We start from the raw sequence: 14760 nt of genomic DNA on the forward strand, positions 1-14760 counted from the left end.
GAAATATTTTACTAGCTAATTATTATGAAGAAAATATTACATTTAAAATATATAGGTCGCACAAGACGCGATTCATTAAAAAACCAAATTTCACAAAATATATAAGCTTCAATACTAAATCAGAAAGTTTTCAAAATTTGGCATCTCATTGGAGATAAGTAAATATGTGAATAAAAAATAACTAAACAAAGAATTTAGAATTATAAAATTTGAACAGTTTGAATTCTCAAAACGACTTTTAAAATATTGTAAAATCAAATAAATAAAAATTCTTAGGACAAAAAAACACTAGAAAAGCAAAATTTGTTGAAGTTAATTTAACCGACGAACGCAAAAAGATACTGCAACTAATACGAATAACAATAATTATCATAATAATAATAAAATAATAATAATAATTACAATTGAATTATATTTAAATGCATTAACATTTCTTAAAACAAGAATAACATTCATTCCTACAAACATATACGTACATATATGTATACATGTATATAATTACCAATATACATACATATATATGGACATATGCACATAAATATGTGTATATATTATATATATGTATATACACATGTATGTATATACATATATATATATGGTTTTTTATATCTCTAGGTGTTTCATTCTAATTAACCGATCAAACAATCGTTTTTAAGAGGTTCGTATTTTTTGAACACAGTTCGCGATTGCTAAACACTTTCACTGTAATAAACAATGACTTCTGTGTGTTAAGATTTGTTTGTTTCTTCTTCTGTATTCATTTAACTCCAAAATAAATTCCTCTATTATTATTTCACTTGAGTCTTAAGATGTTGCAAGAATTCGTAATAACTCAAAGAATTCTCAAAACGATCTTCAACTAATCGTTCAATAAAAAGCGTCCTGAAGTGACTGTCATCCCTGAAAATAAAAAATTACACATTTTATACATACATTCTATTGAGTTACATATTTTAAGACTAAAAATAAGAAACTTACCGAATAATTTGTATAGAAGCTGGATAGGGTTTCTCCTCTTGCAAACTAAATATAAAATTTCGTAACCTTTCGCTTTCGGGTGTCTCAATCTCTGGTAACTCATACTGAAAACAAAAATATTTTTCTTTTATTTCCTATATTAAATAATAACATAATATTAAAAAGGAGATGTAATATATAAAAGCTAAGTTTTGTCTAAACTAAATATTAAATTACTGATCAATTATGTAAGTATGAACTTACAAGTTCTTCTGGTATCGAGGGAAAAGCAGAGACTCCAAGAACATTACAACAAAACGAAGGATGAATATTTTTGCCGATTAAGATAAATATTCGATCACCAATGTCCATTAAGAAAGCACCCCGAGAATCAAGTTTTTCTGCAGAAAGATGCAGTCTAGGTGGTTGTGGGCATAATTTCCCATCGATATCTTTCGCATTTCGATCTTCAAGCGCGTGAACAGGATACAGATCTGGATAAATCATTTGAATTAATTGAAACAGTGGTAGAGTTTTTAACTGGCACATTGCGAACACCCGGTCATCAAGTCTCGTGTTTGTTCCTGACCTGAAGGCAACCTAAAAAATTATTACTTTTTAATTATAAAGAAATGGAAAATAAAATATCACATGGTTATTATACATTATCAAAATGAATATTATGACATGAATTGTTAAATTGTTAAATTGTTTTGTACGATATGTAAAAGATATTAGTGAAAAATACTTTGCAGTAGCACAATCATTAAGACTATATATATGATGTATATAAAACATATACTTATGTTATCATATAAAAAATATGAGTCTTTAGATAACGCGTACACATTTGAGCAGAGCAATAATATGAAGAGGCAGTAGTTTTAAGCTTGCTGGAGCAAGAAGTCCACCAGAGGCCACTGATTGAGACAATTTGTAGGCTGATAAAACATCTATGGCAACATTTATCAGAGCGTCCCTTGCATCAGATAAAGAGGACTGTTGAGATCTGTCTACAGCTATAAAAGCATAAATAATAAAAATACTATACAAAGAATATGTCAAAAAATTATGAGTACATGTATAATAGTATAAAAATATAAACAATAAAAGAGATTGTAACATTCTTGAAAGTATACTCATTTTTTGTATATATTTGTCGGGTTTACATTAGAATTAGGGTTAGGGGCGTGAAACGAATGTTCATTTGGATTACACATTGTCGTTATGAAATAGAGAAGACATTGACTAGTGCAAATACAATTATTACAGGACTTGACAAGTAACCGTGGTACTTAGATACTCGGAAAGCTAGTGACAATGATCCTAGGTTCAATAACGAATCCGTGGTCAACAGGATAACAGGATGCGCTTTCTTCCAAAGCCCAAATCGTACTCGGCTTGCTTGGCTCCGGTGGAAGTATAACTAAACTAACTCTTTATTAAAACGTGGAATATCCACCGAGCGTACAGACGCTAAGTAACTCGCTAATACGACTCACGAGAGAATAAATTTCCGTCGCGATGATGCTGTAGAGGAAAACTATGATGGGGCGCGTTTAAGGACACGAGATCATCAGATTCGTTGAGGGTAGCCTTCGTTCAGAAAATGAGGGAAATTGACGTTGCTGTTAATTGGTCAATTTCCATGTCGGTGGCTAGAAAAGGATGCTAGCCGCCCTCGAGGGAAAGCTGCACGTGTACTGTGGAAACGCATCAACATCTGGCAATCATCTTATTTGAAGAATAGGGTCTGTAAGTGGCAAGCTACGGGACAGAGACCGTTGGAATATTTACTGTCGGGTGTTACAACTATTTCCTTTTTAAGGAGAGCTATAGAATTACTCCATGCCTCTGCCAGACAAAGCTTTCATCCTGTGACCGCGGCTACGTTCGGCGACTGGTTGTCGCCTCGAGCCCAAGCTCATTATCACAAATCTCGAACAAATACAATCGGATCGAATGACAACAATTGTTTAATTACGCCTATGATAGAATCTAGATTACGGTGTTAAGGGATTTTCCCGAAGTTCCAAAGGGAAGGTTCCGATGTCCTTTCATCTCCGACATATTTATATACTTTCTTGCCATAAAATGTAGTAAAACAAATTTCAATCAACAAACAATCAAGTTTTTAATATCTGTGCTATTTAACGAAGTACTATAAATACTATATAAAAAACTGTATGTTACCAAGAAAGAAATCTTACCCATTTTAGAAAGTAGGCCCACTATGCATTGTTGATCAGCGGAATGCAGAACATCCGATAAGGTAGATACTACCGGTAGGCATAATGTGTGTACCCTAATTCTTCTTTCACCTAAAATACATTTTTTAAATTTTGTCATTTCTAGTTCTATCATAGGAGTGTTTTAATATATAACATTTTAATATATATTCTCAAGAATTAAATAGAATATTGTAAATAACACAGGACCTCACAATATTGTAGTTATTTTTATGTAAGATAGTCGAAATAAACAAAATAGTTTTTGTTGCATGAAAGTAATGATAAATAATATAAATACTATACGTGATATTTCTTAATATTTTCATAATCTTTTATCATAACAAAACTCTTTAAATAATAATACAAAAATATATCTACCTTTACTTGAGGTATAAAGTAAAGCTGCCTGGAAACAGACGTTTTGCACATCTGAAAGATTCTCTTCTATAGAGATTTGCATTCCAAAACCAGCATCCGGATTGACGTTAGGCAAACTAAGCAGGTCAGTTGACCTTACAAAGAAATTTCCATGGAAAGTATGAATGCTCAGTCCTCGTGTACATCGTATTCTCATCACTGCTTCAAAACCGATCTTTCTGGTAATATAACGTCTCAGTATTCTATCGAGAGTTTCCGCGTGTTGTGGTTTCGAACCCCGGAATAGAGGAAGATGGTATATACAACCTCCAGAGAATTTGCACATACCCGCTATAAAATAAAATTTGTATTTGTTTAACTTTTATTGTTTCTATTTTTTAGTACAGTTAACTTTAACCATCTTTTTAGTTATACGGATATTTAATAAATTTATTAAATACTTAAAATTTATGATAAGAGAAGAAAAAATTTCTATGCATAAATGATAAAAATCTCGATATATCTCCAATAGTTTTGCATTAATAATACATTGAAATATCACTAATTGGTAAACAATACAGAGAATAAATTAATACATACAAAGAGTAGCTAGGTCACAGTATTGACAGTTTAATAGGAATAGATCGACTGCAATTTGCTGTCCACTGCAATCTAGCGCCAACCTTTTATAAAAATCTGTAACTGGATTTAAATGTGGTACATCTTTACTCCCTCTACTATTTGGGTCCTCTCTTGCTTGCAATAATCCTGGACCTATATTTGGCAAGCAAGTTTGGAAGACAGTCACACGTCCACCAGTTGGTGACTAAAATAGGAAAAAATAAGATTTTGGCGACTGAGCTAAAAAATTTCACTTATTTTTTATATATTCTTTGTCTTTTACTTAGTAATACATTTACTGTTATTGGTTTATCTTTAATATTAGATCTTATTGTAAAGATTCTTTAAGATAATCTAATATACTCTTTCACAAAATCTGTTTAAATTAAATAATTCAAACTACTTAATTATTCTCTGAATGGATAAATATACTTTTCGCGTACCATAAGTTTATACGCAGCTTGTAACGCCGCACCCAAAGCATTATTTGTATCATGAGTCCCTTGAAATTTTGTGGGCAATTGAGCCAATAAATCTCTTACTAATTCTTCTCGTTCTTTTAAATTGACAATTAGATTTTCCGGACATGGAAGAAACACATCTGCATAAAGATTTCTTACAATTAGACACATATGTTAGTAGTTAAATATAACACTTAAATACATACTTCAAACTCAATACGTAAAATAAGTTTAAGAAGTAAAATGAGTATGATTTTACCATCAATGTCAAGCATGATCATTTCCTGAGGTTGTGATACATTGTCAGGTATGCCAAAGAAGTGTATTGCAGAATCTACTGCTAAAAATCCAATTTGTGTCCTACTATCGCCAGGCAGCCTTGATAATTCTTCTGAAATTACGTTGCACACTATGGTCAAGTAACCGCTCTCAACTGCCAGTCTCGAAACGTCCAAAACAAACAGATATACAGCTGGCTGTGGTGGACGTAGCTTAAACATATGTATTGTTTTAATTATTTACTTTCCCAAATTTCACATTACTTCCAACTTTTAATTTTAACTTTGATTTTAAGAATAATTCAATAATAATTATGCAATTATGAAATATATATTAAAAGAAATATATATTAAAATATCATTATGAAATATATATTAAAAGAAAATTTTTTTTATATAAATCATTTTTATAAAAATATCAACAAACAAATATTTGAATACTTGATTGAACGATATAATTATGAATGTATTATATATTAATTTTTCAAATTTTTTACCATGTATTCACTAGGTGCAATAAACTCAATCGTACTAGTTTTTACTTCTGGTCTTCTTGATGGATCTCCGTATGATTTTGTTACGGGATCGAACTGAAATTCGTCTGGTACTATAAAAATAATATTCGTATAAATTTCAGAACATGTAAAATTTAATATTTTAACACAATAACAAAGTGAACAAAATATTAAAATATAACAATTGAATAAAAATAACTTAAAATACACAAATTTATGCTTACATTCGTTTACTCTATAACAAAGATTACACTTCCATCTTTTTGAGTCATTGAAGTATACAAATGGATTAATATATGTTCTGCAAGCACGACATCTAACTATTGTACTGCATTGTATCACTGGTAAATGCTGGAGATACAACAATGCTTCGTTACTAATAAATTTATACACTATATGTTCAAATTAAACAACAAAATGTTTTACTTACATTTAAATCTCTGAAGGGATGTATTAAAACTCCTAAAGGCAACCTAGATTTCTGCAGTAAAGTATTTGACTCGGGAATCTTCGTGAGTGTGCAGCGGAAAATGCTGAAAAAGGGACAAAATCGTTAAAAAGTAAAATTAGAAAATTAACTAATCCCACTGGGTCATAATAAATTAACTAACTGTTCATTAACTGAGTAATAAATTAAATAAATAACAATAATGGAAATATTACTTATATTTAACAACTCAATCTGCCTAATAAATCATTGTAGAAAGTACTTACTCGGGACTACAATTAACACTGTCTAAAAACTCTTGGTGAAGTTTAATTTTTGGTGGTTCTACTTTCTCTGTTGGGAGGACATTCCTACATTGCAAAAGATCAACAGTTTCCATTCCCTGAAAAAAAGGCAATAATAAGTAAAAAGAATACAATTATTGCTAAATTGCTTCAAAATAACAAATAATACTAATAACTATCTGACAAACATTATTACATGATTAGAACGAATAGCCATTATATATAATTAATGATAAAATATAGAACTATTTAATCATTCTTTCTTGTATTACTTACCCAAAATTTATTGTAGCCATGTTGTGTGACAGTCATCATATTCATTTGACTATTTAAGTGATTCATTTGATCAGGATATGTTTCTGAGTATCGCTTATTCATTGGATCTGGTGGCATACTACTCATTGGATTTGGTGGTTGATTTGGATACTAAAAGAAAAATAGACACAAACTGTATATTAATTATCGTTGTAAATAGTATACATAAAAATAATTTTGTTTGATGTCAGTTTTTAAATTATAAAAATGTACAAATCAAATCAGTATTTTCAGTAATTTAATAATTTTTTTGTATAGTTATATTTCAAATCTGTCATTAAATAATAATTTATTAGAAATAATGGAGAAACGCAGTTGCAGATACTTGGTAACAAGGATGAAAAACAAAGATATAAGACTACTTGTAAAATACAGATGTGGAAACAAAACTAAAACTAAAGATTATTGGAAAGAGAATGAAGAAAAAAATATACAGAATCTGTAGGAAGTGGAAGAAGACAATGAGATATGTGTTACAAGTGCGTGAGGAAGACCAAAATTTGAAGAAGACCTGAAAATGATATTAGGAGAAATGGGACAGGGAATAGAAATATTGAAGAGAATAGAGAAGGCAAGGGAGGGAAAAGGCATAAGGGAGAGAGAAAGAACAAAGGAGGGAATTAAGGAAAACAATATGTAAATGTAGAAATCTTAGAATGGTCCATAGGTAAAATATATAGAATGTATATATATAAATAAAAATGAAGATGAGAAAAGATGAACAAAAAGTGTGGAAGTATAAGAGTCAATAGTACAAGATACAAGATATAAAGCCCTAAGTCGATACTATGTATAATAAATAAGTAAATAAGTAAATAATAATAATTTATTATAATTATTTAAAAAGTCTATTATTACACGAGCCAAAATTAATGAAATGTTGAACAAGAACAGGAAGAATCATTTTTTATCAATTAAAAGATTTTGCATTTTATACTTAATGTCTAATTTTTATAATATACATATAAAATGACAAAATTAAAAACTCTTGTATTTACTTACCCATACTTTATTGTAGCCATGCTGTGGAAGAGGCATCGCGTTCATTTGACTATTTACGTGATTCATTTGATCAGGATATGGTTCTGAATATCGTTTATTCATTGAATCAGGTGGCATACTCATTGGATTTGGTGACTGACTTGGATACTGAAAGAAATGATTTTTATTAATTATAATTTCAGATACAAACTTTATACTTTACAGGAAAGGCTACTAACACGCAGAAACTTGTTTCAATAAAAATACAAGATTTAAGAAATTACAAAACAAATCTTAAAGATAAAAAGACACTAAAAATAAAACTAGAAATAAAAGAATATATAATCTTAAGGTATGGAAAACAAATAAAAATGTTAAACATTTCTTATATTTTCTTATTTTAGTAAAAATAATATTCAAATAACATCTTTAAAATGTAATAACATTTAATAAAATTTAATTGTAATGTTCCTTAACAATTACATCTTTTACTAACTGAAAAACTAAATTTATATCGTACTTGAATTTGATATCTTAATATCAATTTTCCGAAATTAAATCAATTGAAAGCGGTCAGGGAAATCAAAAGGTTAAAATGTCATGTCTAAGTGAAGATGCCGTGAAGCCTAAACTTTTCTTCAGTTTCTTTAGCATAGAGAACATTTCTCACCTTTTGGACAACTTTACTACGGCGAATATGAAGAAAAATTTAGACCTCACTGCCACATGAGATGTGCATTGCACTTTTACAGTGTAATTCACCGTTAATTGTCGAACCGACAATACGTCGTCGACGCGACACACAACACAACATTACGTGGCAGCTTACTTGACAGAAGCGCCATTTTCGCTCTGTGGAGTGATCGCTAACCATACACATATAACTCGATTTTAATAAAAACGAAGTAGCGTTTGAAAAATTTTGTTTATATTTTTGACATTTTTTTACATAGAAATCCTCTTACCGATTTTACCATGATTATGGGGCAGATGTGTGCATATACATATCTATGTTTCTTATGTTCGATTTACGTTTAAAAAGAGCGAACAAATTTTAAAAGGGTACAGAATAATGACAATGTTCGTTCCCACTTTAACATCTCTTAGTATATATACAAGATGTTAAAAGAAACACATTTAGTATGATTTTTCATTGTGAATGATCGAGTTTCGAGTATTAAAAATTCTTTAAAGAAGTTAATAACGAGATTGGGGCGTGTGAAAGAGAGTGTTGCCACCCAAAGTTTACGTAGTCGAACATGTCTTGGAAATGTTTAAATACTTTGTGTAATGTATATGAAGACAAATAAAAAAAGAAAAAAATTTGCCTTAGAATGTATATATTGCGTGAAAGACGCATGTCTGAATTAACTTTTTAATAGTAATGTACGAGTTTAGTTTTTGTATCATGCAATGTGTTGTACTGCCAAATAGTTTTATTTTGTATTGTATTAAAATCTATACTTTAAAATTATTACCAATATATTTGACGTTTAAATTATCTTATAATCTCAACTTTACATATTTTCAAAGATAATACAATAAAAATTTCTATAATATTCCTATTCATTTTTTACTTTGAAAACGAGTGATGTATTAACCTAACCTAAAATCTACAAAAATAATGTATATATGTATCTGAATGAACCTAACCTCCCCGTGTTATTTAAATTATTTAATTACTTACAGTTATGCACACACCTTAAATCATTTAATATAAAATAAATATAGACTATAGCATAATTACGCTGTAATCTACTTTTGTATATTAAACGTGAATTAAAAATTAATAAATCCATGTTACATTTGTCATTTTAATTATTATTGTCACAATAATACTCATCTTTTAATTACAAAATGTTTAACAAGTCTGTACCTCATATATTATTTTTGAACTGTGGATGTTAACGCATTACTAAAATATCCAAATGCATAAATATATACAAAGTACATATAATGTACATGAATGTACAAAATATCAATAACAAAGTACTTGTTACAATATTAAAAGAACAAAATAAATTTCAATTTAGGTTTAGTTATAGTTATAAAAATTTGAATTTACACAAGCATCTGCAATATAATTTTTAATCAAATGTAAAATTATTGAAAGATATCTTTTTTATTACTTACTAATAATTTGTTATAGCCGTGCTGTGGTGGTGGCATCATATTCATTTGATTATTTAGGTGGTTCATTTGATCAGGGTGCGATTCTGAGTATCGTTTCATTGAATCTGGTGGCATACTCATTGGATTTGGTGACTAACTTTAATACTGAAAAAGAAGATTAAATACTTTCTTTCAATTATAATTTCAGATATAAACTTTACATTATATACAAAGTGCATGCATAAAAATGTTAAACATTTTTCATATTTATTTGATCAAAAACAGTACTTCAAAAATATCTGTAATATATAATAACTTAATCGAATTTATATGTAGAAATGTAATACAGTTTATTAATTACCACAGAATTTTGTACCATCTAAGAAACTAAATTTGCGACATACATTTTTTAATACAAGATATAGATAACTGGTATCTCAATATTAATGTTCAAAGATTAATTTAATTAATTAATTTTTAAAGATTAAGAATCCAAGGAGATCAAGAGGTTAAAACGCTATATTGAAGTTGAAATACTATGAAGTTTAAGCTTTTTCAGTTTTTATGGCATAGAGAATGTTTCTTACCTTTTTGACGAGGTTACCACAACGAATATAGAGAAAAATTTAAATCTCACTGCACTATGAGACGTGCATTGCACTTTTTACAGCACAAGTCGCCGTTAATTACCGAAGAGACGTACCCGATACCTCGTTGACGCGACACACAACATTACGTGGCAGCTCACTTGACAAAAGCGCCATTCTTACCTGCGGAGTGTGTGCGTACCACATACTTTAAATCATTCCTATGTAATCTTACATTTTATATTGAACAAAAAGTAATCTATAATATGAAAAATCGAATATTTGAAATTACAAAATATAAAAATAATAGTAGGTAGATACGAGTTACTAACATCACAGTTACTAACATTATAACTTTTGTTTTTCTCTAATTTAATAAACTGTAAATTTTATTACACTGCTATATATTAAAATATTACATTTAGTTTATAATAAAAATAAAACAATCTTTTTAATTCTTAATATTGCTTTTTTATTTCTTATTGTTCTTTAATCATTTCACAATCATGTTTTAATTATGTTTAATGTTTTTTACCTAAAACAATATTGTTACTTAGGGATTTTGTTCACTGTATATAAATTCGGATCAGAAAACTTAAAAGATCACTTAATTTTCGTCTATAATAAACGTGTAATTAAAACTTTCTTAAATATTTTGTAATAAAAATTTTATTTTGATATTTACACATAAGATGAAACTCGTAGTTGAAATGTCAAACTATTGATTTGACGATCTGTCAAACTATACTGTTTATCCACATATATATACATATTATGCAGAGGTGTTTCAGTCGTTTTATTCAGAATTTATTATTTAATACATTCATAACATAAAAAGGATAGAAAATAATATTACATTTGTTATTAGATCTTGCAATTGTCATTATTAAATAAATGAATCATTTTATGAAGTCTTAATTTCAGTACTATAATATACATAACCTATATAAAGTTTGCTGCTTGCAAGTTGATTTGATCATACTGTGATACATTCCTTTTTATTACAAAAATATGAGTGCTTATAACGTAATAACATCAGATTTTGTAAATGTATCCATTACTAACTCTGGTCACAACTCACATTGCATAGAACGGCGATTTCAAAAAGGAATAACAATTGATGAATTTAAAGTAAGAATTTATTGTAATAGTTATTGTATATTATTGTTTGATATATGCTATTATATATTCTTATTTTAATTATATTAAAGGGAAAATTGGAACTTCTTACTGGTGGTAATCCAACAACAATGAAAATTGAAGTATATGACAAAAATGACAAATTAATTTGCTTATTAGATAATGGTCAACGTTTATTAGGATCATATCCTATTGACGATGGAATGCGAATACATGTAAAATACATTTATAATATAAACATAGTAACATAGCATAAAAATTCTTTTCAACTGCAATGGTATTATACATATAAAAATTTTAGGTGATAGATAATTTTTCTTGTACTGAGGAAAATTTAAATAATGTAGAGAAATTTGAAATATCTGAAGAAGAATATGCTAAAAGATCAGGTAAAATAATTAATAATGTACAAATTATAATTATATAAATGTAAATACAGAGAGGATTTAGTCCATCCAAAAATATACATTTCTATTTTAAAAAATAATGTAATTATTGAATGCACATGCACAATTGCACTTATAAAAAGAATATATTCCTACAAATGTAATACTTTTTGAGCCATTTATCCCTTGACCTCTTCCTCTAATTGCACTGATAACAGAGTTATGATCTGAAAAAGTTGCATAGACTATTTTGTATATTTGTACTAAATGTTAAATTTCTAATGTTTCAGATACTGTAAAAGCATTCTTGGAGAAAAATAAACTAGGAAAATATAATGAGGAAGAAATGAAAAGAAGAGCAGAAGAAAAGAAGCAAGAAGAAGAAGCAGAAATAGCAGCTGCACAGTTATGTAAAATTGGTGATCGTTGTGAAGTTTCTGTACCAAATCAACCAAAACGAAGAGCTACAATAATGTATGTTGGTAAGTATAGCTATTCCTGTTTAAATTTATTGCTTGATTATATTATCTTTGTTTATGATTTGTCTGTAGGTAAAACTGAGTTTAAAGAAGGTTGGTGGATTGGAGTAAAATATGATGAACCACTTGGTAAAAATGATGGAACGTAAGATCATTATTATTTTATGCTTGCTATTTCTTATCATTATATAGTTTATTTTTAATTTCTTGCATATTTTACTGTTATAGTGTCAACGGAAAAAGCTATTTCGAATGTTTACCAAAATATGGTGGGTTTGTAAAACCAATACATGTGAAAGTAGGAGATTTTCCTGAAGAAGAATTTGACTTGAATGAAGAACTATAAAACACAAACATGTTTTGCCAGTCTGGTTTTCACTACAAATTATAACTGAAAGGAAATTAAAAATTAATAATATTTATTACACATATAAAAATGCTTAATATTTTCTTTGCTTTATTATATCCAACTTCCAGTTTATAGGATGTATCTCTTTAGTATGAAAATAATAATAAAAAAGAAATTGTGTCTTTTTATATTAATTATTGGCACGATAATATTTCAAAAATGATTTTCTTACAGCAGTATCATTTTTATATACTTTTACTGTTTTGTCTGCCTCTCTTGTAATTATATGGGTACCAGATATATCGAATGTACTACTAAATACTCCAGCTTCACTGTCCATTGAATCCAGTTGAACTGGTGTTTGTAAGTATTGGTAATTATACCTTAAAATATATCTATATAAATATAAACAATGCTGGAAATCAATTGAAAAAATACAATTTTTATATGAAGTATCCTATTTACCCTGTTCTTCAGTTCCAAAGATTTCCATTGCCTGCTCCAGAAACTAGTACGCCATCAGCATTAACAGCTAAACAATTAATTATTGCATTATAGCCAGGTAAATTCTGAATGAATTTTCCTTCTGAACATTGCTTGATGTTATCTGGAGATGCTGATGCGAACATATATTTAATGAACAACATAAATTAGATGAAGGAATTTATACATGTTGAACAATCTAAAGAAATAAAGTACACATACAGTGATGGATGAAAAGTCAACTCTTTTATTTTTCTTGTAACTTCTTAAAGTAGCTTTAGATCTTCCAATATCTAAATCCTATAATCATACAGTACAATTGTAACTTCCAGTGATAAGCTAGTAAAAAAAATAAGTAAAAATATATATAGTTAAATATCTTTTTTAGGATATATCCTAAACATGACATGATTTGATGAATCTTGATACCTGTGGTTCAATTATTTGATGAATTACACTAGCAACTATGTTAGTGTAACCAAGTGTATGTACATTTATTTTTGTTCACATGTTCCATACCCTTGCAGTAGAATCTCTACCTGCATTTACTAATACATCAGTATTAAGATCTAATGCCATGGAATATACTTGCTGATCTTCTCCACAAGAAAATAGATATGGATGTCTTCAAGAAAATGCAAGTTCACGAACACTAGTTATGTCACCAGTTAAAGAAACTTTTAATTTTCTACTTGTAAGATCCAATATCTGAAATTTTTAGTAAGATAAGGGTTATTATGATCTACAAAATTTATAGGTAAAATTAGTCCATGAAACTGTATAAAATGAAATTGCTATATATTATGTAATTTAACAAAAATATTAAATAAAACATAATCTTACTTTAATTATTCTGTCTGCAAATTCTGTTGCAAACCATACATTTCCTGGTTCAATAACCAAAATAATAAAAGATGATCACTAATAATCCTATATAATTTCCATGGTGCATGCTACTTGGGTTTTGTTGGGTTTTTCTGTAGTATGAATGATGACATATTAATTGAAATTCCTTCTGAATTTGCTTGCATTTTTACTACCATATCATTGTTTTATATAAAACTGTAATAAACAACTACAGCATTATTATTTCCTTTAAAAGATTCATCTACAAATTATATCACTATTAATAAAGGAATAACATAAATATAATTGATATAATAAATATATATTTATAAATACTACCTGGTAGAAGTGAATATATATTTTCATTTTTGTTTTCATTTTGTGCTTTCATTATATTGTTAATTTTGATAAGCTCTAATACAGAACTATAACAATCTTTTGCTTTTATGGATTTTTTTATTTTTCATCTGCAAAACATTATTTTATCACTTTCTTAATTTTCATTTAAATTGCAAATGCGAAATATACTTACAAGTTAAGATTCAGGTAGTAAAGTATCTTGATTTAATAAAAATATATTGTGTGTTATCTTTAAGGATCGAAATACAAGAGTATGTATAAAAAAAAATTACAATGTAAGAGAATGCCTTTGTACATCCTATGGAGAAAAAAATAATTTGGCCATTTCTTATTTAAAAATCATTATGTAGTATAATTTATTTTCTGTTTATTCACAAAATTACTTAATAATATAATAATTACCTAATCTAAAAATGTGATCAATAATTATTTTAAAACAAAGTGCAGTGCTCACCATTTTTGTGATGTATTATATGAATATTGTCTCAATTAATATAAATTTAAAAGTACCTTATAAGTACTCTAATTCTGTTATTGATACATTACGAATAAATGTTATAATTTTAAATC

The 14760-nt window shown here is 28.1% G+C and overlaps 2 protein-coding genes and 1 pseudogene across 6 annotated transcripts; 1 reads left to right on the forward strand and 2 right to left on the reverse strand.

Annotated features, from left to right (window-relative positions):
* Positions 1-392: 392 nt before the first annotated feature.
* LOC117240626 (protein transport protein Sec24B) lies at positions 393-10303 on the reverse strand. 5 transcript variants are annotated; one of them, XM_033506638.1, is made up of 17 exons: positions 10148-10303; positions 9582-9725; positions 7470-7616; positions 6429-6578; positions 6135-6250; positions 5851-5953; positions 5645-5771; positions 5403-5512; positions 4887-5118; positions 4610-4767; positions 4146-4371; positions 3567-3896; positions 3168-3278; positions 1804-1976; positions 1222-1557; positions 979-1082; positions 789-900 (listed from the first exon to the last, which is right to left on the reverse strand). In XM_033506638.1, the coding sequence occupies exons 2-17, from the start codon at positions 9699-9701 to the stop codon at positions 789-791; spliced, it is 2655 nt and encodes an 884-aa protein (XP_033362529.1). In that variant the 5' UTR covers positions 9702-9725; positions 10148-10303. The 5 variants fall into 5 exon arrangements, with proteins under 5 accessions (XP_033362533.1, XP_033362530.1, XP_033362532.1 ...); XM_033506640.1 differs by having other exon boundaries at positions 9582-9717; positions 10148-10300; XM_033506642.1 differs by lacking the exon at positions 9582-9725 and having other exon boundaries at positions 393-900; positions 10148-10298.
* Positions 10304-10874: 571 nt separating this feature from the next.
* LOC117240640 (tubulin-folding cofactor B) lies at positions 10875-12695 on the forward strand. Its single transcript, XM_033506657.1, has 6 exons — positions 10875-11278; positions 11359-11502; positions 11589-11676; positions 11964-12155; positions 12225-12297; positions 12381-12695. Exons 1-6 carry the CDS (start codon positions 11159-11161, stop codon positions 12496-12498), a joined length of 735 nt encoding a protein of 244 aa, XP_033362548.1. The 5' UTR covers positions 10875-11158; the 3' UTR covers positions 12499-12695.
* A 397-nt stretch (positions 12696-13092) lies between these two features.
* On the reverse strand, positions 13093-14757 carry LOC117240641 (annotated as a pseudogene).
* Between the last annotated feature and the right edge of the window lie 3 nt (positions 14758-14760).

The sequence above is a fragment of the Bombus vosnesenskii genome, unplaced genomic scaffold (genome assembly GCF_011952255.1).
Source record: "Bombus vosnesenskii isolate JDL3184/JDL3185 unplaced genomic scaffold, Bvos_JDL3184-5_v1.1 scf7180000014824, whole genome shotgun sequence".
Taxonomy (NCBI): domain Eukaryota; kingdom Metazoa; phylum Arthropoda; class Insecta; order Hymenoptera; family Apidae; genus Bombus; species Bombus vosnesenskii.

Excerpts from the sequence above, each read along its gene's own strand:
- LOC117240640 (XM_033506657.1), top strand. The coding sequence starts at position 11,159 with ATGAGTGCTTATAACGTAATAACATCAGATTTTGTAAATGTATCCATT. Across the intron at positions 11,503-11,588 it reads ACGATGGAATGCGAATACAT|GTGATAGATAATTTTTCTTG; the intron begins GTAAAATACATT and ends TAAAAATTTTAG. Across the intron at positions 12,298-12,380 it reads CTTGGTAAAAATGATGGAAC|TGTCAACGGAAAAAGCTATT; the intron begins GTAAGATCATTA and ends TTACTGTTATAG.
- LOC117240626 (XM_033506639.1), bottom strand. The coding sequence starts at position 9,701 with ATGAGTATGCCACCAGATTCAATGAAACGATACTCAGAATCGCACCCT. Across the intron at positions 4,768-4,886 it reads GATCATGCTTGACATTGATG|ATGTGTTTCTTCCATGTCCG; the intron begins GTAAAATCATAC and ends ATCTTTATGCAG. Across the intron at positions 3,897-4,145 it reads CTGTGACCTAGCTACTCTTT|CGGGTATGTGCAAATTCTCT; the intron begins GTATGTATTAAT and ends TTTATTTTATAG.